The sequence below is a fragment of the Hyaena hyaena genome, unplaced genomic scaffold (genome assembly GCF_003009895.1).
Source record: "Hyaena hyaena isolate Hyena2069 unplaced genomic scaffold, ASM300989v1 scaffold_108, whole genome shotgun sequence".
NCBI lineage: Eukaryota > Metazoa > Chordata > Mammalia > Carnivora > Hyaenidae > Hyaena > Hyaena hyaena.
In genome coordinates this window covers 1,384,191-1,411,180 of record NW_024080741.1, presented here as the reverse complement: position 1 = coordinate 1,411,180, position 26,990 = coordinate 1,384,191, and the positions used below count along the sequence as shown (strand labels likewise).

Here is a 26,990-nt window from a genome sequence, read left to right as displayed (position 1 = left end):
TTTTTTTTTTTTAATTTATTTCTAGGAGAGAGAGAGAGACAGCGTGAGCAGGGGAGGGTCAGAGAGAGAGGGAGTCACAGACCGAAACAGGCTCCAGGCTCTGAGTTGGCAGTCAGCACAGAGCCCGACGCGGGGCCCGAACCCACAAACCGCGAGATTATGACCTAAGCGAAAGTCGGATGCTTAACCTATTAAGCCACCCAGGCGCCCCTATTTTTCACTCTTTTGAAATGTTACTTTAGGATATACTAAGCTTACATATATAATTCAGATGTATTCCTGGACCAGTACTATACAGTTTTAAATACTATGGCTTTAAAAGGCTGTAAGTACTGAGGTGCCTGAGTGGCTCAGATGGTTGAGCATCAACTCTTGATTTCAGCTTGGGTCATGGTCCCAGGTTCGTGGGATTGAGCCCCACATTGGGCTCTGTGCTGAGCGTGGAGCCTGCTTGAAATTCTCCCCCACTCTCTCTTCCCTTTCCTTACCCCTCTCCCCTCACTCTCTTCCCTCCTGCCCTTGCACTTGCTCTCTCTCTTTAAAAAAAAAAAAAAGGGCTGTAAGTCCTTATGAGAAATCCTGGGTTCAGTCAGATGTGGGTCAGAGTCCAGATTCCACCCCTCCATACCCATTGGGCATTATGCAGTATCCTGTAATCATATTACATTGTTTTCTCAATGAGTATGAATAATCACACTACATAAGATACCTATAAACAGTAAGATACCTCACACCAGATCAGGTTAGGTTTTACTGCTATGTGAGTTAAGAAACAAAACTCACTTTTAGAGAACTTTTTTGGTTTTTGCATTACAGGTAAAGGATCATGGACCTATAATTTATCTTGCTATTTAGGGAACATCTTCCATCTTTGTTTTTCTGTTGCAAGTTATTTATGTTATTCTTAAAACTTTACTCTTCTGTTTGAATATTAGAGTCAGCTTGTTGAGTTATATGAGAATCCTGGGAGATTTTTATTGGGATATGCAGTATTTGGGAAAGAACTGGTAACTTGTACATTGTTTCTTCTTATCCATGAATATGGATAGTTTTCCTTTTGTTTAAGTGTTCTTTCAGTAAAGTTTTATATAGCTTTTTCCAAAAATGCTTGTATGTTTTTGTTAGATTTATACCAAAGTGTTTTTATGGTTTTGTTGCTACTGTGAGTGGGATTTTTAAAAAAAATTGGATTTTCTAATTGTTATTACTAATGTACAGGAAAGTACTGATGTTTATATATTGATCTTGTGTCTGACCGATTTGTAGAGTTCTATTATTTTAATAATTTGTCAGGTAATAACATTGGGTTTTCCAGTTAGAAAATCATATATTCACACATTGAGTTTTATCTTTTTATTGCTAGTCTTTATACCCCTTATTTCTTTTTCTTTTCCATTTGCATGGTATGGTTTCATTATTCAGTTTTGAGACATGCAAAATACTGTTAAAATGTTTACAGTGAAATGTGCTGTAAACAAATTTTGAATGAATGAATCAATTGATGATAAAAAGGGAAATCTTATGTGGGGGTAATGAAAAGTTTCTGACAGGGAGATGTTTATTATTGGAGGATTTAATGTGTGATCTTTTCATTGCAGATATGGTGTAAGGTATTTCTTCAAGACTGGACACCTGAAGACCTGTTATTTCTGATTAGCCTTAAGCAGACTTAAAGCCATTGAGAAACCTCACAGAATTTCATATATTGCTTTCTGCTTTACATCTTTCTTGGCATCTAAGTTCAGCCTGCAACCATGTATGGAAGTGCTCGCTCAGTTGGGAAGGTGGAACCAAGCAACCAGAGCCCTGGGCGTTCACCTAGGCTTCCACGTTCTCCTCGCTTGGGTCATCGTCGAACCAATAGTACAGGAGGGAGTTCTGGAAGCAGTGTTGGAGGTGGCAGTGGGAAAACCCTTTCAATGGAGAATATCCAATCCTTAAATGCTGCCTATGCCACGTCTGGCCCTATGTACCTAAGTGACCATGAAAATGTGGGTTCGGAAACACCTAAAAGCACCATGACACTTGGCCGTTCTGGGGGACGTCTGCCATATGGTGTCAGGATGACTGCTATGGGCAGTAGCCCCAATATAGCTAGCAGTGGGGTTGCTAGTGACACCATAGCATTTGGAGAGCATCACCTCCCTCCTGTGAGTATGGCATCCACTGTTCCTCACTCTCTTCGTCAGGCAAGAGATAATACAATCATGGATCTGCAGACACAGCTGAAGGAAGTACTAAGAGAAAATGATCTCTTGCGGAAGGACGTGGAAGTAAAGGAGAGCAAATTAAGTTCTTCAATGAATAGCATCAAGACTTTTTGGAGCCCAGAGCTGAAGAAAGAACGAGCCTTGAGAAAAGATGAAGCTTCCAAAATCACAATTTGGAAGGAACAGTATAGAGTTGTGCAGGAGGAAAACCAGGTTAGTTATATATATATATATATATATATATGTTTACATTTATTGACCAAATTCATGTGTGTAAATGAAATAAGCTATTCTCTTTCTTTTCCTTTTTATTTTTTTAAAGTCTGTTTATTTTAAGAGAAAGGCACATGTGCATGGGTGAGGGGCAGAGAGAATGGGAGGGAGAGAGAATCCCAAGCAGGTTCGTTGCTATCAGTGCAGATACCACCACAGAGCCCCATGCAGGGCTCAACCCACAAACTGTGAGATCATGACCGGAGCCGAAATTAAGAGTCAGATGCTCAAACCAACTGAGCCGGTGCCCCTTAAAGGAGAATTTTACAGTAGCCACCTCATTGTTCATCTTCTACTTTATTTTGGGGTTAGGTTAAAAATTGTGAAGTGATAAACTTATTTGGATTTCTTTAGTGTTCTTGAATGATTATAAGAATTAAAGAAGGAATTAGAAATGATCTGTCTTTGATGATGTAAATCTAATTTAAGATTTCTGTTGATTGTTTTACCATTCTGTTACTAATACTCAGTTCAGGCATTCATATCTGCTGTTTTGGTTATTTAAAAAAATGTTTATTTATTTATGAGAGAGAGAGAGAGATGGAGTGTGAGTGGGGGAAGGGTCAGAGAGAGGGAGACACAGAATCTGAAGCAGGCTCCAGGCTCTGAGCTGTCAGTGCAGAGCCCAAGTGGGACTTGAACTCATGAATCATGAGGTCATGACCTGAGCCGAAGTCAGATGTTTAACTGATTGAGCCAACCAGGTGCCCCAGCTCCCAACTCTTTTGGTTATTTAAAGAAGATTGCTATTTGGATTGTTTTGTATGTTAAAGCCCCGGACTTACTTTTTCAGTAATTTTTATTAGCTTTTTTTCTCTGATCATAAAAATAATACTGGAAAACATAGGTATAAAATCAATATTTACCCCAAATCCTCCCATCTTTGATAACTTTGTTCTTCCATCATTAACATTTTGTTGTTTGTACCTAATGAACTATTTCTGTGCATGTACACGTATAAAATTTATACAAATAGAATATTAAAAGTGTTACATTGTGATCTTTTTTAACCAACATTTCTGCTGTATATTAAAGTTCTGTGATGTATATCTGAATCATTATTTTAATGTCTATATACTATTGTGTCTGTACTGTTTAACATCACAGAGTTAAAATGTTTCCAGTTTATTTGATAGTACAATACGAATTAAAAACTAAACTTTTAATTCATTTGAATGAGATTTCAAAATAATTAGAAAGTATGAGAATTTTCTTCTTTGAGATATATTATAACCTCAACTACCTTGCTTTTACTTTTTAACCAGTGATTAAATGTAATTTGTCATCACACAAAATCTGAATGTTTTGTTAGTACACTTAACTCTTAGCAGCCCAACCTATTTAAAAAAGAGGAAATGTAAAAAAAAAAAAAAAAAGAGGAAATGTCCTTTAAAAAGTATTTTCTAGGAATTTTCTTGAGTTTGAGTCTCCAGGACTTTAAAAACGTGAAAAGAAAGAAAAGAACTAAAATGGACCCTAGTGTTAGATGTTGAAAGTAAGGACAGGATGGGGCACCTGGGTGGCTTAGTCGGTTAAGCGTCCGACTTTTGCTTAGGTCATGATCTCGCGGTTCGTGGGTTCGAGCCCCGCGTCGGGCTCTGTGCTGACGCTCAGAGCCTGGAGTCTGTTTCAGTCTGTGACTCCCTCTCTCTCTGACCCTCCCCTGCTCACGCTGTCTCTCTCTCTCCTAGAAATAAATAAAAATATTTAAAAAAAAAAAAAAAAAAGAAAGTAAGGACAGGATTCCTAATGTTGGTTCTAATGAATTTATTTAAAATATAGATTTCCTGGCCTTGCTTCATAGCTCTGGAGATAGAGTCCAGCAGCTTATTTTTTATTTCTTTTAAATGTTTATATATTTTTGAGAGAGCGCATGTGAGCAGGGGTGGTGGGGCAGAGAGAGATAGGGGGACAGAGGATCTGAAGCAGGCTCTGTGCTGATAGCAGTAAGCCCCACATGGGGCTTTAAACTCAGAAGCTGTGAGACCATGACCCAAGCAGAAGTCGGACGCTCAACCGAATGAGCTACCCAGGTGCCCCAAGTTTAGGATTTTTAGAATGGGGTACTATCTAATTCTTAAACTAGTCTGTTGCCCATCTGCCATAGGGAATTTATGATTCTCTTGTCATCTTTGAGCTCAGTTGTGACAGAAGGGAAGAGAAATAAGGGACTGTTGGCTCAATGCTTTTCAATATTTTAAATATTTTTTTCTGCCTACTACACTTCAGGGAAGTAGGTACATAATGATTATTACCTGTGACAGTGACCCTTAGTAGAAGGAATGTGTGTATAAAAAAAGTGTTTAAAATCTTAGGCATTAGGTATGTTTATTTAAAAAAAAAGCATTCAGATGATTGAGAATTTCCGTACCTTGAGAATCATTGATGTATAAGACAATATATTTAGGTGATATATGACAATAGAATGGGGAAACACATTTTCTTCAGTGAGGTATAACACCAAAAGCTTATCATTCCTAAGTATGAAATAATAGATACATTCTGAAAGTTTTTACAGTCTGGTGTTGAATTATAAATATCAAGAGAAAAAATAAGTTTGCTTTATTTGGTCTTGTGGTAAGGTATCAACATAGCATAGGTCTTAAAAAGGTCTTAAAAACTGTATCTGTATTTCGAGGATAGATACTAAGTTTTTTTAATTTGTAAAAATCAGATTGATAAATTTGGAGTAAGTATTAATAGTGTATCAATGCTCAAATATGAGGTACTTTGTATGTATTTAGACAGGCATCATAGTGCATCATACTTGAGTATTCAATCTCAAATGTTAATAAAAATCAGTTTACTTACATTTACCTGAAAAGTGGCTGAACTATAACTTTCTTGTAATAAATAGTGAATGAATGAATGAACTATTCCCTTTACAGTAAGTTTCTACCTTTCAAGAGTGTGTTGATAGTATGTGTGAATAAATGTAATGTGTATAAATGTAAGTAAGTGTATATTTAATTTAAAGTGGATCTTGGTAGAAGTTGAGTTGAGATTACTGGATTTATTGTTAGCCTAGCCTACAATAGGAATTAGCTAGCCTCCAGTGTACCTTTCTGGTGATGCTGAAAATATGCCTTTCACCAAGATGGTTTTTCTTATCAAACAATTTGGAAATGTCCATTTTAACAGGAAAAAAATTATTGGTATATGTCTTTATTTTGAAATAATTGAGGCAGCTAATTATGCTTATACTTTGAAAGCTGTGTGGATAAAAAGTAATGTCCTTTCTAATTACCAAGCTACATTGAAAGGCAGAATATTTGAGTCTTCTGCAAAGTGTGTATTGGGAACTCTGCACTTCAGTCCAGTGGAAGTGAAACAGTCCACAGGCTGTGATGCCAAAAAAACCATATGCACTGAAGGAGGGTGAACACAGCCTTATCTAGATTCCGCCCCTTGCCCTAATTAAGCACTAGTGCTGGCAGGAATATATTCTTCCTGCACCCTCTGTAATTACCACACAATCCTAAAATTGTATAACTTCGGTCCAAAAAGCAAAGGGTGCAATTTTAAAGTAAAGTGAGACATTGCAGTGAGATACAGAGAACTGGGAATGCTAATTAATAGATTATAGTGAGCGACAGTGGGCCCTAATTAAACTCTGCATTCATTATACCCTCCAGAGCCCTCAGAGGTCGGACATTTTCCACCTTACAAAGAAGATTGGTTTAATAGGATTTACAGTAATTAAACAAATTTCCTCGTTCCAGTTTGAGAGTGGGGATTTAGATGCCTTCTAAATGTTTGATCTGATTGGGCCACAGAAGTGTGTTCTAGAATCCTGTCAAATGTAAAAACACATTTGCTAAGAATTGCCTAATGTGTATGGCTCATTATTATGGAGTCCTTTTAGAAAATTGTTTCTAAAATAAATACCCAGCTGTTTTTATGTCTCATAGTCCTTTTGTTACTGAACTTTCAAATGTTGGTGGCTGGAGATAGGAAACAGTACATGTTTTTTTATTTTTTTATTTAAAAAAATTTAAGTTTATTTATTTTGTGAGAGAGAGAGAGAGCCAGTGTACAAGTTGGGGAAGGGCGGGGGGGGGGGGTTGGAGGGAGGGAGAGAGAGAATCTCTAACAGGCTCCATGCTGTCAGTGCAGAGCCCTACTTGGGGTTCAGATCCACAAACCATGAGATCATGACCTGAGCTGAAATCAAGAGTTGGTCGTTTAACCTCCTGAGCCACCCAGGTGCCCTGGAACAATACATGTTTTAACAGGAAAGACCTTTGTTTTTTTCCCCTTAATTGAGAATGAGGAAAGTTTTTAGTGTATGTTTGGTGAAGAACAAAAGTCCAGCTGTGAGCTTGGTTGAATTGCAAACCTAAGGCTTTGGATGATTTATATTTTATTTTATCTAACCAACATTTAACAAGATACTGTCATACTTCTTTTTTTTTTTTTTTTTTTTTGATATTATGGCTTGTAATGTTTATATGTTGATTTCGGTTGAAAGCTTAATTTTGAAAATAATTATTTTAAAGCACTGTCTTTGGGATTTTGTGTGGTCACAGTAAATTCTATGTAATACTCTAGTGTGGCAAGCAGGTTTAATGTTTTGTGGGTTTTTTTGGAATCTGATTTTATTCAGGACTTTGATTTTTGAATTTTGATTTTGTTTAGGGATCAAGAAAATTTTCAAGTTCAGAAATACAAAAAGATAAACTAACCCTATATAAATCTTTGGTCATTTGTTCTCACTGTTAGGACACTGGTGGCAATTAACATTTTTACAGTTTTAGGTTGTATCTTGATTTGTCACATGGTGAGAGCTATTTGAATTTAATGGTTTTTTTTTTGAATTTATTTTTGAGAGAGTATGAGTGAGGGAGGGGCAGAGAGAGAGAGGGAGAACCAGAATTCATCGCAGGCTCCAGGCTCTGAGCTGTCAGCACAGGATGTGGGGACTTGAACTCACGAACTGTGAGATCATGACCTGAACTGAAGTAGGATGCTTAACCATCTGAGCCACTCAGGCACCCTGAAATCTATTTGAATTTAAATAAGCTTCTTCATGAGGTTTCTGATAGTTTCACTGTCATTTATTTATTTATTTTTTAAGTAGGTGCCATGCCCAATGTGGGGCTTGGACTCATGGCCCTGAGATTAAGAGCTCTTTACGGACAGCCAGCCAGGCACCCCTGTTTCACTCCCATTTAAAGTCTGATCTTAAAATCTGGACTATTTGTTTAGCTTTTTGATAATTCTGTTTTAACATAAAGATGAATTGTGAATGATAAAGCAAAATGATTTATTGTGGATAAATGTGTATATCCTATTCTATTTTCCGGATAGATGTGATCTTTTTTGATGTTTCAGAAATGAGATGTGTTAAAGGAACTATGTAGAATGCCCTGATAAAATTACATCAGATTTAAAATAGAAATGTTCCTTTGAGGGGCTAATTATTTTGAGAAGGAAAATTTGTTCATGTTTGGCTTCTACACATTTAAGCTACCTATCCATTGGATCTTATCATGTACAAAGTATGAGGTGTGGATGAGAAATTCGCCTTGCAGAGTTGGTAAATTTGCTTTACTTGAAATGTAGTGAAATGCTATGAAAAATGATTCAGTGAATCTAATAAAAAATGTTGTGCAAATATCTGACAGGGCTTATTTGTGAGGAAGTAAGAATTTGCCAGAGGATTGCAGCTGCTTTTTCCCTAAACGTTCTCTTCTGGAATTTCCCAGGGCAATCTAGTGATTTCATCTCAGTGACAGAATAGTTTTTAGGAGTTTGTTAATTTATGTGTAACTTTGCAGGTAGTAGCTTAAATAGGAGCTGAGAAATCCACTTTTGATTTTCTTGTGTCAGAGAAACCAGAAAATGAGCTTAGTTTTTAGTTATATTGAATAAGGGAGGACAGAGTTCCATTTTACTTTTTATTTTATTTTTTTAAAGTTTGTTAGAGTATGCATGAGTGGGGGAGGGGCAGAGAGAGGAGGAGAGAGAGAATCCCAAGCAGGCTCTGGGCTATTAGCGCTAAGTCTGACACGAGGCTCAATCTCATAAACTGTGAGATTATGACCTAAACTGAAATCAAGAGTCAGATGCTTAACTGACTGAGCCCCCCCCAGGCCACCCCACCCCCCTTTTACTTTTTAAAAGCATACCACTCTTAGAATTTGACATCATGTTATGGGTGCCCTATTTTCCCAGAAGGGTATTGGAGGGCCCTAGAAACTGTGCTTACAAGAGCTTGTTGAGGGAATGAAAGAAGGGAAGATTTATGACATTTTATGTATATGGTGTGTATTTAATACGCAGCCATGTAGAAGGGAGTGTTTTTCCTTTTTCATTATTTATTTTTTTGGCGAGAAGGCCAATGCTAGACAAATGAGTTTAAGAGGGTTATAGAGTTTTGGCTCCATGGAAGAATATACTGTATTTTCTAACAAAGCTATATCCATTCGGTGGAAGAGTCAATTTCAGAAAGTAAGGCTTGACCATCACTAAAATTGGTTACAGGGAGGCCAGAATGTCTGACAGCTGTGTGGGTGTGCTTCGTCTTTCAGCTCTTCAGAATGCCTGAAGTGGTGTGGAGTAAAGTGGTACTTTAGGAAGAACCATTTAGGGAGTTGTCCTCTGCATCCTCCCACCCCCTTTAATTCTTCCCTCCCTTCTTCCCTCTCTTCCTTCCCTTTTGACAGCTTCATTGAGATATAATTCAGTTCATCCTTTAAAAATGTGTAATTTTTCTTTCTTAATCTGGGATTTATTTGAAGAGGAATTTGAAGGAAGTAATAGAAAGTTGCCCTAGGGATTTCTTGAACGAGGAAATGAATGACATAACAAAAAGTACTATTTAGGAGCAGCTTTTATTGCTGTCAGCAGAATGGATTGAATCGAGGAAGGCAGGGAAAGCAATTGACGTTGTTGCAGAAGGCCTGGATTAATATGGTTAATAGGATGGAGAAGAAGGTTCATAATCATGGGGCATTTTCAAATAAATATTTGGATATAGACTGTGATGGCAAGAGAGAAGACTGTGCGGGACCACGTTATTAGGGGAAACGTTTTTGCCATTGATGAAAAGTGGATAGAAATTAGAAAGCGGAACTGGAAAGCATAAGTGTTTGGAAATAAGAGACTAATGACTTTGACCTTAGGTCCATGCACATAGACATTATTATATGTATGTTTGTTAATGTTGGGAAATTTACTGATCTAGTTTCACAAGCTCTGCTTGTGGGAGTGGAGAGGAGGAGAGAAGCTATTAAAATAGTATATGTTTTATATGTATTTTCTCACTGAGCTATTTTTCTGTTTTGATCTTTGTTGTGGTATTTTTCTTTGAAGGAAGATAATTTGAGTGAGTCTCTCAATTCCTAAAAGTCACTATTCATTAAAAAATTGTGATAATGGTTTATAGTCCTGTCATAAACAGACTGCTTCAGTAATAGATGTCCTTTATCTTATTTTAGTTAACAAGAAGTTCATTGAAGATCATGTAGCTTTGCATGATGAATTTGGAGTAAATTTGTCAAAAAGAAATATGCAGAAAATGTGCTTTCAGTGAGAAAATGATTAACTTTGTATTGAAAATGTCCTGTTCTTCCCTTATGGGCAAGATTAAAAATGCTTTTTTGAACTGTATTTTTCTGTGTTGCCATATGCATCTCTAAAAATATTAATTTTCCTCCTTGGAGTTGGGAATTTTTAACATAGATCTGTCAAAAATTTTTCATATTATTAGCAGTAATGCTAATTGAAACTACCTCTCTTTTCTCTTTTGTTCTGGCACTCTTTCCTCCTTAATAGGCTCATGGTAAGTTCTGTTACATTTTGACAGTTAATGGGAAATACTGGGTTGAAGTGATACCTGTGTAGCTTTTAATTTCATCTGTGGAGGCCTTGTTAGCTGAGAAGGTGAGAAGTAGTTCACCTTTGATGTGCACACAGTACATCCTTTAACAGTGGCTGCTGGCCTTGTATACTTCTAGAGTTTGTGATATGCAGAGACCTTTTTCACTTTGAAATCATTCTTTAGATAACTATTCTGGCCTTAGATGAGCCTAAGGCACTTGTATGGTCCCTTTTAACAGCAATTCTCAAATATTTTGGCCTTGGGATGTTGTATACTTGTAAAAATTATTGAGTCCCAAGCAGCTTTTGTTTTTGTGGGCTTTATCAATATTTGCTATATTAGAGATTAAAATAGAAATTTTATTTATTTATTTATTTATTTATTTATTTATTTTTTATTTATTTCTAGGATAGAGAGAGACAGCGTGAACAGGGGAGGGTCAGAGAGAGAGGGAGATACAGACTCTGAAACAGACTCCAGGCTCTGAGCTGGCAGTCAGCACAGAGCCCGACGCGGGGCTCGAACCCATGAACCGCGAGATCATGACCTAAGCGAAAGTCGGACGTTTAACCGACTAAGCCACCCAGGCGCCCCTAAAATAGAAATTTAAAACAACTTATTAATATATTTAAAAACAAACCCATTAAATGTTAACAAAAATAACATTTTTAATGAAAATTAGTTTTGTAAGTCTTATGTCTAGCCTCATAGAAGATATCTGATTCTCATAACTGCCTCTGCTTTCAGTGATCTGTTGCAGTTTTTGTTTGGTTGAAGTATTTGAAGAAAATCAGGTCTCACATAAATATTGTGGTTGGAAAAAGCAGGAGGATTTTAAAAGCCTTTTTAGATAATTGTGGATTTTTTTTAAGCTTCTTATTTATTTCTGAGAGAAAAAGACAGCATGAGCAGGGGAGGGTCAGAGAGAGAGAGAGGGAGACAGAGTCTGAAACAGGTTCCAGGCTCCAAGCTAGCTGTCAGCACAGAGCCCAACACAGGGTGAACCCATGTACATGAGATCATGACCTGAGCCGAAGTCAGCGCCCAACGGACTGAGCCACCCAGGCGCCCCAATTGTGGATATATTTTGAAACCACACCAAAATTCAATGAGTAGTAGTAGTTTTTAAAATTTTTTTTGACACTTCATTTGAGGTATGTTTTATTTGCCACAAAACTCATTTTAAGTGTATAGTTAAATGACTTTTTTCAAGTAAATTTGCTGAGGTTGGAACCATAACCATAATCCAGTTATACAACATTTTTATCAGCAAGTGATAGTTGCACTGTGGAATCTGAAATCTTATCAGAGAGTTTTCTGTATTTTTTTACATTAAAATGAATCGCTCTGTCTTGCACTTTAAGTAGGTCTTTCACATGTAGAGGGATGCACATGAATACATATACTTTCTCCAACACTTGAAACATTGTGTACTGGTTATTTAGAAGATATTGGTTCATTGTGTTATGCAGATCTTACAAATGTTGCCACATTTCATTAGACAAATTAAAAAAAATTTAAATCATTATTATTACTTCTTGTCTCATCAGAAAATTCTTTAAGATTTGGTAAGCTGTGAAGCTCACCAGGCAGGAGATAGAAGCTTTCCAAAATTCTAATTTTTGCTTGAAAATTCAGATTTTATTATTGGCAAGAAATATTGTCAGTTAATTGTTTTTGAAGTGACATGTTTGGTTCATTAATTTTTGAGAAAACTTTAGTCATAGAGGAGTCAAATAATCATAGGTTGTCAGTTCAGTCTTTTACATGAAAAGGATGTTCATTGAAATAATCATTGTCATTCAATATGCAGCAAAAGTGCACTATGCCTCTTTGAGTATGTTACTTGAGCAAAGAGAAACCTGAGTGATCTGACTGGGGTAAAATATTACAGGCAGAAGGGACAAACACCCCAAAGGCCTTAGGATCTTCTGATTCTGATAAGAGGTTGCCACTAAGGGTCTTGACTTGATGATTCTTTAGCTAATGTTCCTCTTCTCTTGTCTGTTCAGTGTTGTAATAAGATGTCATAGTCTTTTTTTTTTTTTAAGTTTATTTTGAGAGAGAGAGAGAGATAAAGATAGCTTGGGCACACAAGTGAGGGAGGGGCCACGAGAGCCTAGGACAGCATCCAAAGTGGGCTCCGCGCTGACAGCATAAGCTTTTGCTGACATCAGCAAGACTTTTACTTCTTTGTCATTGTTTAGGAAATTACACTATTTCTTCAGTCATAGTAATGGGAAAAGACTGGGTAAAACCTAATAGGTCAAAATTTAGCTCAGATAATATTAAATAAAAGGAGAAGGCTTCACTAGTCTAGAAAGCCAAAAAAGTACTTCAGAGTTTTGGAGTGAGTTTATGTACATTGAATAAAAAGTCCTGCTTTGAGATCTATTGATGTTTTCCTTTTCCTGGCAAGCTATGAAAGTGTTCATCTCTTATTAAATGCTAGTTAAAAAAAACCTTTTTTAATGTTTGTTCATTTTTGTGTGTGAGAGAGAGAGACAGCATGAACAGGGGAGGGTCAGAGAGAGAGGGAGACACAGAATCTGAAGCAGGCTCCAGGCTCTGAGCTGTTAGCACAGAGCCTGAAGTGGTGCTTGAACTCAACGAGCTGCGAGCTGCGAGATCATGACCTTAGCCGAAGTCGGATGCTTAACTGACTGAGCCAGGTTCCCCATTAAATTCTAGTTTTAATGTTTATTATTTATTATGTATTTTTGATTTAACAAATATTGGGTATCTACTTTATATCATTCTATTTTTCTGGTGAACTGCCCTAACTAGAAATAAAACTGAAAGCAATGTGAAAACTTGACTAGATGGTAACTTGTTGCCTTGAGTTTTTGAACTCCTGAATTAACACATTAAAACTAAAGTAATTTTAGTGATTTGGAGGATATGTGCAAAGAATACAAAGATTTTTCTCTTGGATTTTTTTCAAACATTGTCTTATTTTGTAGGGTAAAATGGATATGAAGATAATAGATTTCTAGAAATATATAGTAACACTTAGGAGAAACATCAGTGAAAGAAAGAGCAGCAAGTTGAAAAAGGCCAAAAGAACCAGTGTTTGTTGTTGTTGTTGTTTGTTGATAGCATATATTTCTTTGTCCTTTGAGATTTCTTCGGTAGGCTCTCTTAATAGCCGCCAGTTAGTTTCAGGTGGATAATCAGTAATTAGTCTCCTTAATGAGTGTTTTGTGGTAAGGATTCCTCTTTGTCTCATCAATTACCCAGTTTTTACTGTGAAGAAGTTAAAAAAGGGAAAGGATATATTGATATATTCTTGGTTGGAATTGTGTTCACACTAATAACTTAATTTAATTCACTCTCAGGCTCTGTTTAACATAACCATATCTGTAATCCTGAAAGAATAAGATCTAAATTCTTCAAGAATCACTGCATACTTTAAACATTAGTTTTTTTTTTTTTTTTTAAACAGCAAAAGATAGGTTTATTTGGTAATATCAGAGAATTGTGATCTGGGACTGGCCAAGCTATGGCAAAACCATAGACAAGTCCCCAGAATTATCTCATGAGCAGTGCCTGAGCATTATAATTTGTTGCCCTTAAAAAGAAGAGAGCAAATCATTGAGAATTTCTTGATGTTAGGAATCTATATTGCCATTGCTGACTGTTAGAAAACATTGTAAAATTTGGAAAGAGAGACCGCTCACTTTTAAAGACTAAGAATATTGGCAGGCAATGCATATTAAGCCATAATCACGGGGAAATTTTATGTAACTTTTTTTTTAGTTAAAAATATTTTTTTAAAAACTTGAATTCCAGTGTATAACACAGTGTTATATTAGTTTCAGGTGTACAATATAGTGATTCAGTAGTTCCATATGTTACTTAGTGCTCATCAAGATCAGTACACTCTTAATCCCCTGCCTCTCATGCACCTTCCCTCTGGTAAATCATCAGTTCTGTATAGTTACAAGTCTGATTTTTTGGTTTGTCTATTTTTAAAATTTTTTATATTTTTATTTTATATCAATATTTATATCTCAATGTATATATTGAGAGTGAGTGTGTGTGTGCTAGCGGGGGAGAGGGGCAGAGAGAGAGAATCCCACATAGGCTCCATACTCATTGCAGAGCCTAATGTCAGTAAGATCCAGTTCCATGACCCTTGGATCATGACCTGAGCTGAAAGCAAGAGTGGGATGCTCAACTGACTGACCCACCCAGGCACCCCTTCTCTTTTTTTAGTGTAACTTTTTACTACTTAGTTTGTACTTAAGCAATACAATATCTTTTTCTTTTTCTTAAGCTTAAAACAAGGGACTGTTTTGAATGGTGAGCCCATGATTATGCTGCCTTCTGCTAAAGTTAGATTGTATACATTTAGGCCTGTTAATTCTGTATGTTTCATTTTGATTTGGTTTTTAAATTCTCTGTATGGTAAAAAAAGGAATAATGTATTTTTATTTTCTAATACTGATGGCATGTTATGAAGAGAGGTTGTCACTGTTTGGATACACAGTACCTTTTTTGTTTTTTGTTTTGCTCTGAAGTAGGAAATTGGACAAGTTAACCTATAAGTTTTCCTTCATGCTATAAAGTTTTGTGATGAAGAAACTTTGTTTTTCATCTTTTAAAAGTTTCTTTCTTTTGAGACAGAGGCAGTGTGAGTGAGGGAGGGACAATGAGAGAGGGAGAGAGAGAATCCCAAGGAGGCTCTGTGCTTGAACTCACAAAACCATGAGATCATGACCTGAGACGAAACGAAGAGTTGGATGCTTAACCCACTGAGCCACCCAGGTGCTGCTGTTTTTCATTTTCATAGTATTTTAAAAGCAGAACTGAAGGAAGTGTTTTTTCAGGTTATGTTTCTTCATTGTTTATATTGAGTTTTTATTACACATTTTATGAAATCTAGGAGGAGATATCTGTAACTCAGATATTTTCATTGTCAAAAAAATATAAATAATGCTATAGTTTGGAGTAAAGAGTTTTGGACAGCGGTCTCTGTATTTTTCTTTGTACACCACTGTCATTGCTGTTGTTGGTCTGAGATAAATGATATTAAAATCAAAGTAAAACTGCTTAATTAGCTGTTCACACATAAATATTTGTTTAAGCATAGTATTAAAATAACATTTTTACACAGTTGCATTATGTGTGTTTACATTATAAACCTATTGGGAGCAAAGTGAAGACTGTTGTATGGGATTTAAAATCTCAGAAGTTGGGGGCCAGCTGGATGGCTCAGTTGGTTAAGTGTCCACCTCTTGATTTTGGCTCAGGTCATGATCTCACAGTTTGTGGGTTTGAGCCCTGCATTGGGCTCTGCCTGTTAGTGTGTAGCCTTTTGGAGATCCTGTCTCTTCCTTGCTCTCTGCCCCTCCTCTGCTCAAGCTCTCCCTCTCTCTCAAAATAGGTAGATAAACTTAAAAAAATCTGAGAAGTTGTAAGACTATATTCAGAAAACAGTCTTAATTTTGATTATCTTTCATAGATTGATAACCTGAATAATTAGTAACTTATTCTTTCCACATGGCTCTTCTTCGTGGGCATAGGAGCTTAGAATAGGTGCCAGATTATTAGAAGCACACTTTAATGAGTGTTTTCATTCTTCCCTGTAAGTTCCTGGGGTATATTTCTTATTTCTCTGTGAAAGTGTGTTACTCACAGTACAGAGCATTTTCAATTGATAAGGCAGATAAGGAAGGAATCTGTTTAAATGATAGCAGATAAATTCCTGGTTTTCTCTCAGTATTTCTGACTATAGGTACTTATTTTTAAGATGAAGTGTAGTGGTTCTCAGTTGTTGAAAAATTATGCTAACATTGGCTGCTCAAATAACTTGGAGGCAGGACATATTTTTTGGATTTAGGGTAGAGAGGGCCTGCAATTTTAGGATAGCCCTGCATGTTAAAAAGTTCCCCCACGTTCCATGATTTTCAGATGTCTTGCCAGAAATTTATGTAGGTGAAATATCTGTTTATAAGATCCTAACTACATAAATGTGTACATAATTACATTAGCATTTTTTGAATGGCTTCAATATATGCTGAGTTTTCTAGCAGTGGGACTTCTGTATAAGTTGATGGAAGATATATTTTGTTTGGAATGTTACCTAGAGTTTTTCTTATTGGAAAATCACTTTAGCAGCAGCATTGCCTTGTTGGAAGAAACCACTTATTCAGCCCTATTTGGGAGTGCATGTGTCTTTGGGTGTAGCTGTGCCACAGTATTTACACACACACACACACACACACACACACACACACTTAGCATTTACTTATTAACACACATCTTATTTTTTTTTCTTCATAGAGCATTATATCTTTTGATTTATGTGAGGGAGGGCTTATTATTTGTGAATTTTCATTTTGGAATGATAAAGAGCACATTACAAAATATTTGTTATAAAAAGGGATCTTTTTATACCCAAATGTATAATATCTGGGTCTGATGAGCTTAAGAATCACAGATGTAGTGGACAATAAATTTTAAAAGGAGACTTGCATTCTTGTTTTGGTCCTGTCCTTGCTAATCAGTAACTAGGTGTGTTGTTTTATCTTTTTGGACCCAGTTTTTTCATCTGTAAAACCCAGAGAGTAGGACAAGGTGTCTCTAAAGATTCTTTCTTCTCAAATGATTTTTTTTTTTATTTTTGTCAGTTATTCTAATGGAGTTCTCTTGTAGTTTCTTCACCTTGGTTAAAATGCCCTAATTTAAGACCGATTCATATAACCAAGTTAGCACTTCTGGGAATGAGAATACTTGACTCTTGATGTTCTTTCCAAGGTGGGCAGCATAAAACCAATGCTTGTATATAAAGAACAGAGAGCCTTCATGGAGTTTCATCAGTTGTCAAATGGAGAAAATGCTGTTATGGTTGTGATAGTAAATGAAATGAAAGGAGATAATACGTATAAAATTATGGACAAGGCTACCTGACATAATAGGTATGCAGTGCAATAGATGTTGAGTGAGTCAAATATTTCATCAATACAAATAATAATTGTATTGAAATATGCAGTGTACTTTATAGTCTGCTCTGAGAAGGGAAGCTGTAGCATGGGATCTATACAGTTTTTCTGGAAAGTGGATCACAAAGGATAATAAGTTTCATTTGGATAACTCATCACTAGCAGTATATATAGCTTTAATATTCCTGAAGGATTTACCAGAAACTTTGAGTAGGGTAATTAGTACTCAGAATTTTCAGTTACAGTCATATCCATTATTTAACATTTTAATTTCCACAATGACTCATCCATGAATTATACAGTGCTTTCCCAAAAGGAATGTAATACTGCTGGAAATAATTTTTTTACTGCTCTGTTTTCTTTTTGTGGTAAGGAGTTCCTGGCTGGTTAGTTAGACCCAAAACTCTCCGCAAATAATTTAAACTATGTGCCTTTGTATGAAACAGACTTAACCTTTAGAAGGTAGTGGAGATTTTTTGAGAATGGGTAACACAGAGTGATTATATTTACTCATTAGGTTTTTTATTTTTATTTTTTAAAATGTTTTATTTATTTCTGAGAGAGAGAGAGCCAGCCAGCCAGCCAGCCAGCCAGCCAGCGTGAGCAGGGGAGAGATACAGAGAGAGAGAGGGAGATACAGAATCTGAAGACAAGCTCCAGGCTCTGAGCTGGCAGTCAGCACAGAGCCCAGTGCAGGGCTTGAACCCATAAACTGTGAGATCATGACCTGAGCCGAAGTCAGATGCTTAACCGACTGAACAACCCAGGTGCCCCTACTCATTAGGTTTTTTAAACAATTTTTGTTCTGTACTTTTTTAAAGCTGAATTTTACATAAGTTATGTCACTAAAAAGGATGCTTTGGTCACACTTACATTAAAAATGTAGCATTACAGTGCTTTGCAGGGATTGAGAGGAATTAGGGTGCTTGGAGGGGTGTTAGGTGAAGGGTAGGGCAGTGGTAAAGGTTGAATTTTGCCTTATGGTTCACCTTACCTCTGTATATTTGGGAAGTTGTCTTCTTCTTTTTTTAAATTTTGGAGAAATGTTCATAGGCTGGAAATGTAATGCAGATAAAACTGCCAGTGCTTTCTGTAGAGTCTGAATTGAATTTGTTTCTGAATTTTTGCACGTGTATGGTTTCTACCTGCTATGTTGTTACTCTTCCTAGTAGTGAGATAAGAATCACAGTGTTGGAAGAATTACAGAGTCTTCTTACCCATTCCATTCATAATTTGACACTAAAAAGCTTGAAAAAATGTTTTTTATTACAAGAGTTAGCTAGAATTAAAATCTGACACTTGATCATGCTCAGGTTAAGGTGGCATGTTACAGTCCTTGACAGCTACTGCCACCTCCTCTTGTGACAGATGGCTTCCCCTCCTGGTTGTAATCCACTGCTGATTTTTTTCAAAGAATGAATACCATGTGTTCTCCATTTTGGCTGTGATTGTCTTCTGCCCACTCATTGGCTTCAGAGGAACTTGAAATTGGATGTACTTGCTGCTGGCATTTATGGCAGGAAGTGGATACAACTGTGACTCTTTTTGCCAGGTGTTCATTTATTAGAAGAATTGTAGCTTCCTAAAATTAAACATTATTTCTTTGTCATAGCAAGAGTAAACTGGAAAAAAAGAATAAAGTGAATTTTATTACTTTTTGGAATGTACTTTTTACTTAATAATGTATAGAAAATATTTTTTGGTGGTCTATTTATTACAAAATAGGGTTTTAAACCTGAATTGTATATACTCAGAGATTCATGATGTAGAGTGCAGTCTGTTGGTACAAGATAGACTAGATCTAATTTTACTGAATATAATAAATATAATCTTGAAAGGGATTTGTATCATAGAGACTCCAAAAACCATAGAAATTGTTTGTGATGTATGGTATTGAACTTTGAACCTATATTTGAATATGCTTTGTGGTACATATGGGCAATAGTATCTGTTCATTTTAACTTTCTTGCTCAGTATCTCTCTAGTTCATTGGTGGATATAAATGATACTGTAGGCACTGAGGAAAATTATAAGACTAACCTGAGCCTATTTAAATCTTCAAAAATTCTATTCATATTTGGAGGTATGATATTTGGCTTAAAAAAACACCTTCTAGCTCAGAGTAAACAAATATAGGTGATTTCTTGATAAAAAAGAAAACTATAAACAAATACTTGCATATTACACTGATTAGTGTTGGAGTTTATAATTTCTCTCCTCAGAAGTTGCTATTCTCTCAAGAGCCTCCTGTATTTGGCTGAGTGAATTTAGTGTAGTAATGGCAAAAGTATTGTCCACCCGTGGTAGACAGCCTCTAAATCTATCTTGTTAATATTTCTAGCTGAACCTAACTCAGTGGTTCTCAATCTTGGTTACATATTGGCATTACCCAAGGAACTTGAAAAAATGCCTAATCTCATCTTTACTTCCAGAAATTGTGATTTAATTGGGATTGGAGCATGGCCCCCATGTGGAGATTTTTAAAAGCTCCCTGGATAATTCTCATAATTTGGTAAAGGTTGAGAACCTCTGGATATTACTAATGGATAAGAGTTTGTACTTGAAGTGAAACCTATTTTTTCAGTCCTGTCCAGTGAGTTGGTTCGTAAATATACCATAATCTTTGAACATTTAAAAATAGCTTACAATTTGGATAGAACATATTTAATGTTGAAATTTGAGAGTACAGATATAACCTGGAGGTGATTAAGTTGTGCCAGTATTTTGTGAAATTTTATTTATTTTTTAAAAAAATATTTATGGGGCACCTGGGTGGTTCATTTGGTAAAGCATCTGACTTCGGCTCAGGTCATGATCTCATGGTTTGTGGGTTTGAGCCCCATGTCAGATTCTGTGCTGACAGCTCACAGCCTGGAGCCTGTCTTCAGATTCTGTGTCTCACTCTCTCTCTGACCCTTCCCTGCTCATGCTGTCTCTCTCTCTCTCTCAGAAATAAAACATTAAAAAATATTTATTAATTTTTGGGAGAGCACAAGTGTGGGACAGGAAGAGAGGGGAGGATAGAGGATCTGAAGCAGGCTGTGCGCTGACAGGCTGATAGCAGTGAGCCTGATGTGGGGCTCGAACTTGTGAACTGCCATATCATGGCATGAGCCAAAGTCGGATGCTCAACTGACTGAGCCATCTAGGTGCCCCAAGTATTTTGTGAAATTTTGAAAGAATTGGTTTTACAGGGTAACTAGAAAGGTGAATGGGCATGGAACTAGAGGTGGTCATATTGGAGTGGGAGTACCCAGGGCATGGGGCTCTTGTAAAGAAGATGGGACGGTGAAAGGAATGAAGTAAAATCCGAATGAGTTCTGGTTCTGGGACACTTGTAATAAGGGGATGGACTGGGAAGTCTGGATGGAATCTAAGTGTTGAAGCAGAAACTGTACTTCTCGCTGGGCAGGTGTAGCTGGGACTCATCCTTCTGAGAGACCAGGAGGTGATGGTAGTGAAATGAATGAGAGGGTTTCCTTTCACATCTAAACTTGTTCTCTGCCCAGTGGCAAAAGACTGAAATATCTCTTATTATTAGAGCATTTCTCAAGCCTTAGTGAGGAAGAATCATCTTTACATTTATGGACACTGATTCCAATGTTTATGGTTCAGGACTGCTGGGGTAGGGCTCTAAGTCTGTATTTTTAATAAGCACCTTGGTCAAGGTTAACCAGACTTTTTTTGTTTGCTTACTGTCTTCACAGTGTTTGCTTTATTTCTTATAACTGTTCTTTATTTAATTTTTAAAAAATTGACTCAGTTTTAAAAAAAATGGAATCTTATTTATGAAATCCTTACTGATACACATGAAAAACATATCACTTTGAATTAACAAAAAGCTGTAAAAGTAAATACATAGCTACTTATTTATTTAATAAAGCTTATTTCTTTATAGAGAGGGCACAAGCAGGGGATGGGGCTGAGAGGGAGGGAGGGAGAGCATTCAAAGCAAGCTCCCTGTGGCTGATAGCAAGGAGAGCTCAAACTCATGTGCCATGAGATCAAGGCCTGAGCTGAAATCAAGAGTCAGTCACTTAACCAGCTGAGCCACCCAGGCGCTCCAGTACACAATTACTTAAAAAAGATTTATAAATATATGTTATCACTGAAGATTATCTTGAATATAATTTTGAGAAGCATCTGCCTAGTAATTCCCATGTTTTTCATTTATTGTTGGTTTTTTAATTTTTATTTTTGAGAGAGAGAGAGAGAGAGAGAGACAGACAGACAGACAGACAGAATCTGAAGCAGGCTCCAGGCTCTGCGTTGTTCTCACAGAGCCAGACGCGGGGCTCGAACTCACGAACTGTGAGCTCATTTGACTGAGCCACCCAGGTGCCTCCCTCCCCCCCTCCCCATTTTAGAGAGAGTGTGGGCAGGGGTAGAGTGGGGAGAGGGAAAGAGAGAATATCTTAGAGAGAGAGAGAGAAAGAGAAAGAGAAAGAGAGAAAGAGTATCTTAAGCAGGCTCCATGCTTAGTGCGGAGCCTCACACAGGGCTCCATTTCAGAACCTGAGCAGAAATCAAGAGTTGGATGCTCAGCTTACTGAGCCACCCAGGTGCCCCCTGCCTAGTGATCCTGATATAAGTAGTTTCTCATGATATTTGGAAATATAGCAGACAGAGACAAAAACTTTGATTTGGACTGAGTAGTTTTCAGCTATGGTTGTACATTAGAATTGCCTGTGGTGGTTTTTTTTTTTTTGTTTTTGTTTTTTGTTTTTTTAATGTTTGTTTTGAGAGAGCCAGAGAGCATTATGTGAGTGGGGGAGAGACAGACAGAAGGATAGAGAATCCTAAGCAGGCTCCACACTGTCAGGACAGAGCCTTACACAGGGCTCAGTCTCATACATTAAGATCATGACCTGAGCCAAAATCAAGAGTTGAATCTCAACCAACTAAGCCACAAAGGCGCCCTCATCTGCAGTGCTTTTAAGATACTTTAGGCCAGTCCCCACCTCCAGAAAATCTGATTTAACTGGTATAGGTATCAGTATTTTTAAAACATTCTCTCAGGTAATCATAATGTATATTTTAGGCTGAGAATTTAGAGATTCATTTATATATATATATATATATATGTAGTCAATATATATTTATATGTTCATTATATATATAGACTGTATATTTAAATATATAGACCATATAGTCTCTTTTTTATTAAAATCTTTTTTTTAATGTTTATTTTTTGAGAGAGACAGTGAGAGCATGTGTGTGCATGCACGCAAGCAGGGGAGGAGCAGAGACAGAGGGCAACACAGAATTGAAAGCAGACTCTAGGCTCCAAGCTGTCAGCACAGAGCCGGATGAGGGCTCGAACCCATGAACTGTGAAATCACGACCTGAGGTAAAGTTGGAAACTTAACTGACTGAGCCACCTAGGTGCCCCAATTTATTAATATTTTTTTAAAAAGTTTATTTATTTTGAAAGAGAGAGAGAAAATGAACAAATGAGGGAGGGAAAGAGAGAGGGACAGAGGATCCAAAGTGGGCTTTATGCTGATAGCGGAGAGCCTGATGCAGGGCTTGTAACCATGAACCATGAGATCATGACCTGAGCTGAAGTTGGATGCTTAACTGACTGAGCCACCCAGGTGCCCTGAGAATTTAGAGATTTAAAAAGAAAAGTACAGTGTAAATAGAGTAAGAATCATAGATTCATAAGTGCTAAATTCTACCCAGGTAGGGTAGAATTAGAAATAAAGAGGACAGTGGTCACCTAGGGGTGTGTCGGGAAAGAGGTCAAAGAAGGTGAATTGGTAAAGCACACTCTTTATCCTTATTATCTCCTCTGCCTCAGCCAGTTTCTCTTATTTTCTTTCTCTTTTTTTTAAACTTTATTTATTTTGAGAGAGAGAGAGAGAGAGAGAGAGAGAGAGAGACAGTGTGAGTGCATGTTTGTGAGTACGAGAGAGGGAGAAGAGAGAATATCCTGAGCATGCTCTGCACTGTTAGCATGGAGCCCGATGCAGGGCTTGAACTCATGAACCGTGAGATCATGATCTGAGCTGAAACCAAGAGTTGGATACTTAACCAACTGAGCCACCCTGGTGCCCCACTTCTCCTGTTTTCTATTCTTGATGAATGGTATGATTTTTTTTTTTAAATCTAGTCAGATAGCCCTCAAACTTGACTGTGTATCAGAATACATGGGGAAGGTTTGATAAAGTGCAAATTGTTTGAACCTGCCCTCATAATTTCTGATTGAGTGGGTCTGGAGTGGGGTCTAAGAATTTGTACCAACAACAGTATCCCAGGTGATGCTTATGCCACTGGTCTGTCTGGGCTAGAAACCTAGAACATTAGACTTGGACTTATTTTTTCTCCATCCAGAAAACTTAAAAGACAAAACAAATATAAACCCATGTTTCTATTACCTAGAATTAACAAATGTTAATGGTGTGTTGAGAAATATTTATTATGAATTAATAGTCCCTTTTTGGTCATTATAGGCTATAGGTGTCTTATTTCACACTTTTGAGTACAAGGAATAAAATATGGACGATTTTTCTGCGTTTAAGATCAGTGCTCTTTAGGTTAAACTATATTTTTCTGTTTAAATAGTTCTTTATTTGAATAGTTCACAGAATTAATAATATTTATTAATCTAGAAACCTGGGGAGAGAAAGGGTAAGCTTTTAGGTATGGTGATATATAAGTAGTTTGACAGTGTTGTGAAAACATAGGAATTCAGAATCTAAAGGGATAACTAAATCATTTGTTCAGTTCTAAAATAGCATGTTCCCCCCTAAATACAACTGACATTCTGAACAAACATATGGGTCAAGAAGGAAGCATATTGATGGGCATTATTTATTTAATAAACACTGAAATTCATAATCAGTGCCATCGACTTGATTCTGGAAAAGTTATGGTGGTTTTGATTGCTTGGCTTTTTGTCATGCTTTAAATAGATGCTTCATTTTGTTACAGATGTCTCCAGCCAAGTTAATTTTGTGAGATAGATATGATGCTGTTTTTATATTTTTCTGAAGGACATTATTAATCACCTCTGTGTTTGCTAATTTTTTTCTTTTTTAAATCTTGGAGCTAACGTAAGGCTTCCCCAAACTTGCTGGCTTCTGTGAATTTCCCTTACTACTTCTGTAGTAAAGATTTGTGCATGGCTTTGTAAGGTATGGACTTACTATCTAATGGCAATCCTCTCTCCCTCCCTTCCTCTTCTCCCTCCCTCCCATCCATATATCTGTCCATTCATTCATTCTTCATATCACAGTATGTCCTGTAATTATAATCTCAATACTTGTTTCTTTCTCCTTTAATTACAGACTCTTCTTGTTTGCTTTCCTTTTTGGATTATATGTTCCCTGTTCCTAGAATTCTTTTTCTTCAGTTATAGAGTATACCTTAGGAAAATAATGCTTTCCATTCTTCTTTTAATAGGGAGGCCTGTTTATATTTGCAGCTCACATAGTATGTGCACGTAGTAGATAGATAAAAGCAGAGACTGTACAAATTACTGAGGTGGTGTTTCAGTTTTTCGTTCAATCTGAGGATTTTCTCTTTTCTATGGAAATTGCCTCTTTTTAAAAAATTTTTTTTTATTTTGGCAAATGAGAGTGTGGTCTTTAAGCCAGCCTTGACTTCCTGGGTAGTATTTATTTGATTATCTTTCAAGTGTTTGCAGTATTTAGAACTAATGTGTCAAAGCACACTACTTACTTGTTTCTGGTGCCCTGGTCTTATAGATTCAGAAAAAAAAATAGAGTATTATTATTTTTTCTTAACTGAATTTCCCATATTCATGGATAAGGATCTGAAAGTTCACAAAGAAGAAATTATTTTACGTATTATATGCTATGAAAGTCAGGTATTCAAAGTTTGAACTATCACAATTTTCAGTTCATGAGAATTAGCCAAACTTTGAAATCTAAGGCCTGTTATTAGCAGACTGCCTTCCTTGTAGAGGGCTGCTCTAACACCAGATGATTCTCTAGGACCTGGGTATGTTTTATGATGAACATCACAAAACAACTGCATTTGATTAGGAATAGCATGTTGTAATCCCTTTAGGATATTCGTTTTTGCCTATCATTCATGTGTCCCTAGGATTCTTGCCCCAACACCCCTTTTAAAAATAATTCACTTAGTTTGTACCTTGCCTGTTTGTGTATTTACCTGACCTTAGATGGTGTAGTCAAAGTTCAGCATTTAGGCAAAGTGGGTGGCAGTGTTAACTGTTTTTCTCTGGTATGTCACTGTGATTATCTGGGATGGAATGCTTTGTGGGTCTTCTGTGGTTTCCTGATAAAAGATAGCTGGTCCAGCTGCATTCACTGTCACAAGATGACCTTTGTTTCTACATATTCTCTACTTCAACATAGCATTGTCTAAACAGTCTATTAATAAATATTTATTGAGTGCCTACTGTGAATGCCCAGTAGTATGCTGAGTGCCTTGAATGATTTTTTTAAGAAAAGGGGAGTGAGGAGAAAGAGAAACAGCCATGTTTGTGAGGAGTTTAAAACCGTGTTGTCATGAAATATATATTCTCTGTGGTTTTATAAAGGCGAATGTTAGAAATGGCAGAATTCTAGAATATTTTGACTTAGACCAGCTTCAATATTTGAATTATTCATAAGAATAAGCTGTTTCCTCACTGAGGTGCCACTTGAACTTGTAAGTGGAATATTATTTAATGTTAAGAGTTTCCTTAAATTTGGAATTCATAGATTTAAAAAAATCATTATATCTTAAAATACATAGTGTATTTCCCACAATTTCAGGATTCAAAAAAGTTATTGAAACGAAAAGATTCTCATATATGGTATATAAGTATTTGGAAGAAGCATAGAGTTATTTATAACAGTGTTAAAAGCACACAAACTGTGGAGTAGGGTTGGAGTGTTCTTAGCAAGGTGATCTAGGGCAGGTTACTTTTTTTTTTTTTAATGTTTATGTTTTTGAGAGAGTGCACGAGCAGGGGAGGAGCAGAGAGAGGGAGAGAGAATTAGGGTAGGTTACTTGTGTCTTGGTTTCCTTAATTTTCAAAAACTTTTTAAACATTTATTTATTTTTGAGAGAGAGACACAGTGTGAGCAGGGGAGGGAAGCAGAGAACAGAGAGGAAGACACAGGATCTGAGCAGGCTCCAGGCACTGAGCTGTTAGCACAGAGCCCAGTGCAGGGCTTGAACCCATGAACCGTGAGATTATGACCTGAGCCAAAGACGGGCACTCAACTGACTGAGCCACCCAGGCACCCCTTGGTTTCCTTATTTGTAAAATGAAAATAATAATAGGGCATCATGGGGGATACGTGAGATTTATATGAGTTAAAATACATAGAGCATTTAAAATACGGGCTGGCCTAAAAACAAACAACCCAGTGAAGAAATGGGCAGAAGATATGAACAGACACTTCTCCAAAGAGGACATCCAGATGGCCAACAGACACATTTAACGATGCTCAGCATCCCCCCTCATCAGGGAAATACAAATCAAAACCACACTGAGATACCACCTCATGCCAGTCAGAGTGGCTAAAATGAGCAAATCAGAGAACTCTAAATGCTGGCGAGGATGTGGAGAAACGGGCACCCTCCTACACTGTTGGTGGGAATGTAAACTGGTACAGCCCCTCTGGAGAACAGTGTGGAGGTTCCTCAAAAAATTAACAGTAGAACTCCCCTAGGACCCAGCAGTAGCACTGCTAGGAATTTACCCAAGGGATACAGAAATGCTGAGGCATAGGAGCACATGTACCCCAATGT

The 26,990-nt window shown here is 36.9% G+C and overlaps 1 protein-coding gene across 7 annotated transcripts in view; it reads left to right on the top strand.

Moving 5' to 3' along the window:
• ERC1 (ELKS/RAB6-interacting/CAST family member 1) overlaps nucleotides 1-26,990 on the top strand; it is a 485,892-nt gene that overhangs the window by 36,917 nt on the left and 421,985 nt on the right. For all 7 annotated transcript variants that reach the window (XM_039236306.1, XM_039236310.1, XM_039236309.1 and 4 more), the window contains exon 2: nucleotides 1,599-2,423. In XM_039236306.1, the coding sequence (XP_039092237.1) occupies nucleotides 1,755-2,423 (669 nt within the window). In that variant the 5' untranslated portion in view covers nucleotides 1,599-1,754. The remainder of the gene's footprint in view (nucleotides 1-1,598; nucleotides 2,424-26,990) is intronic.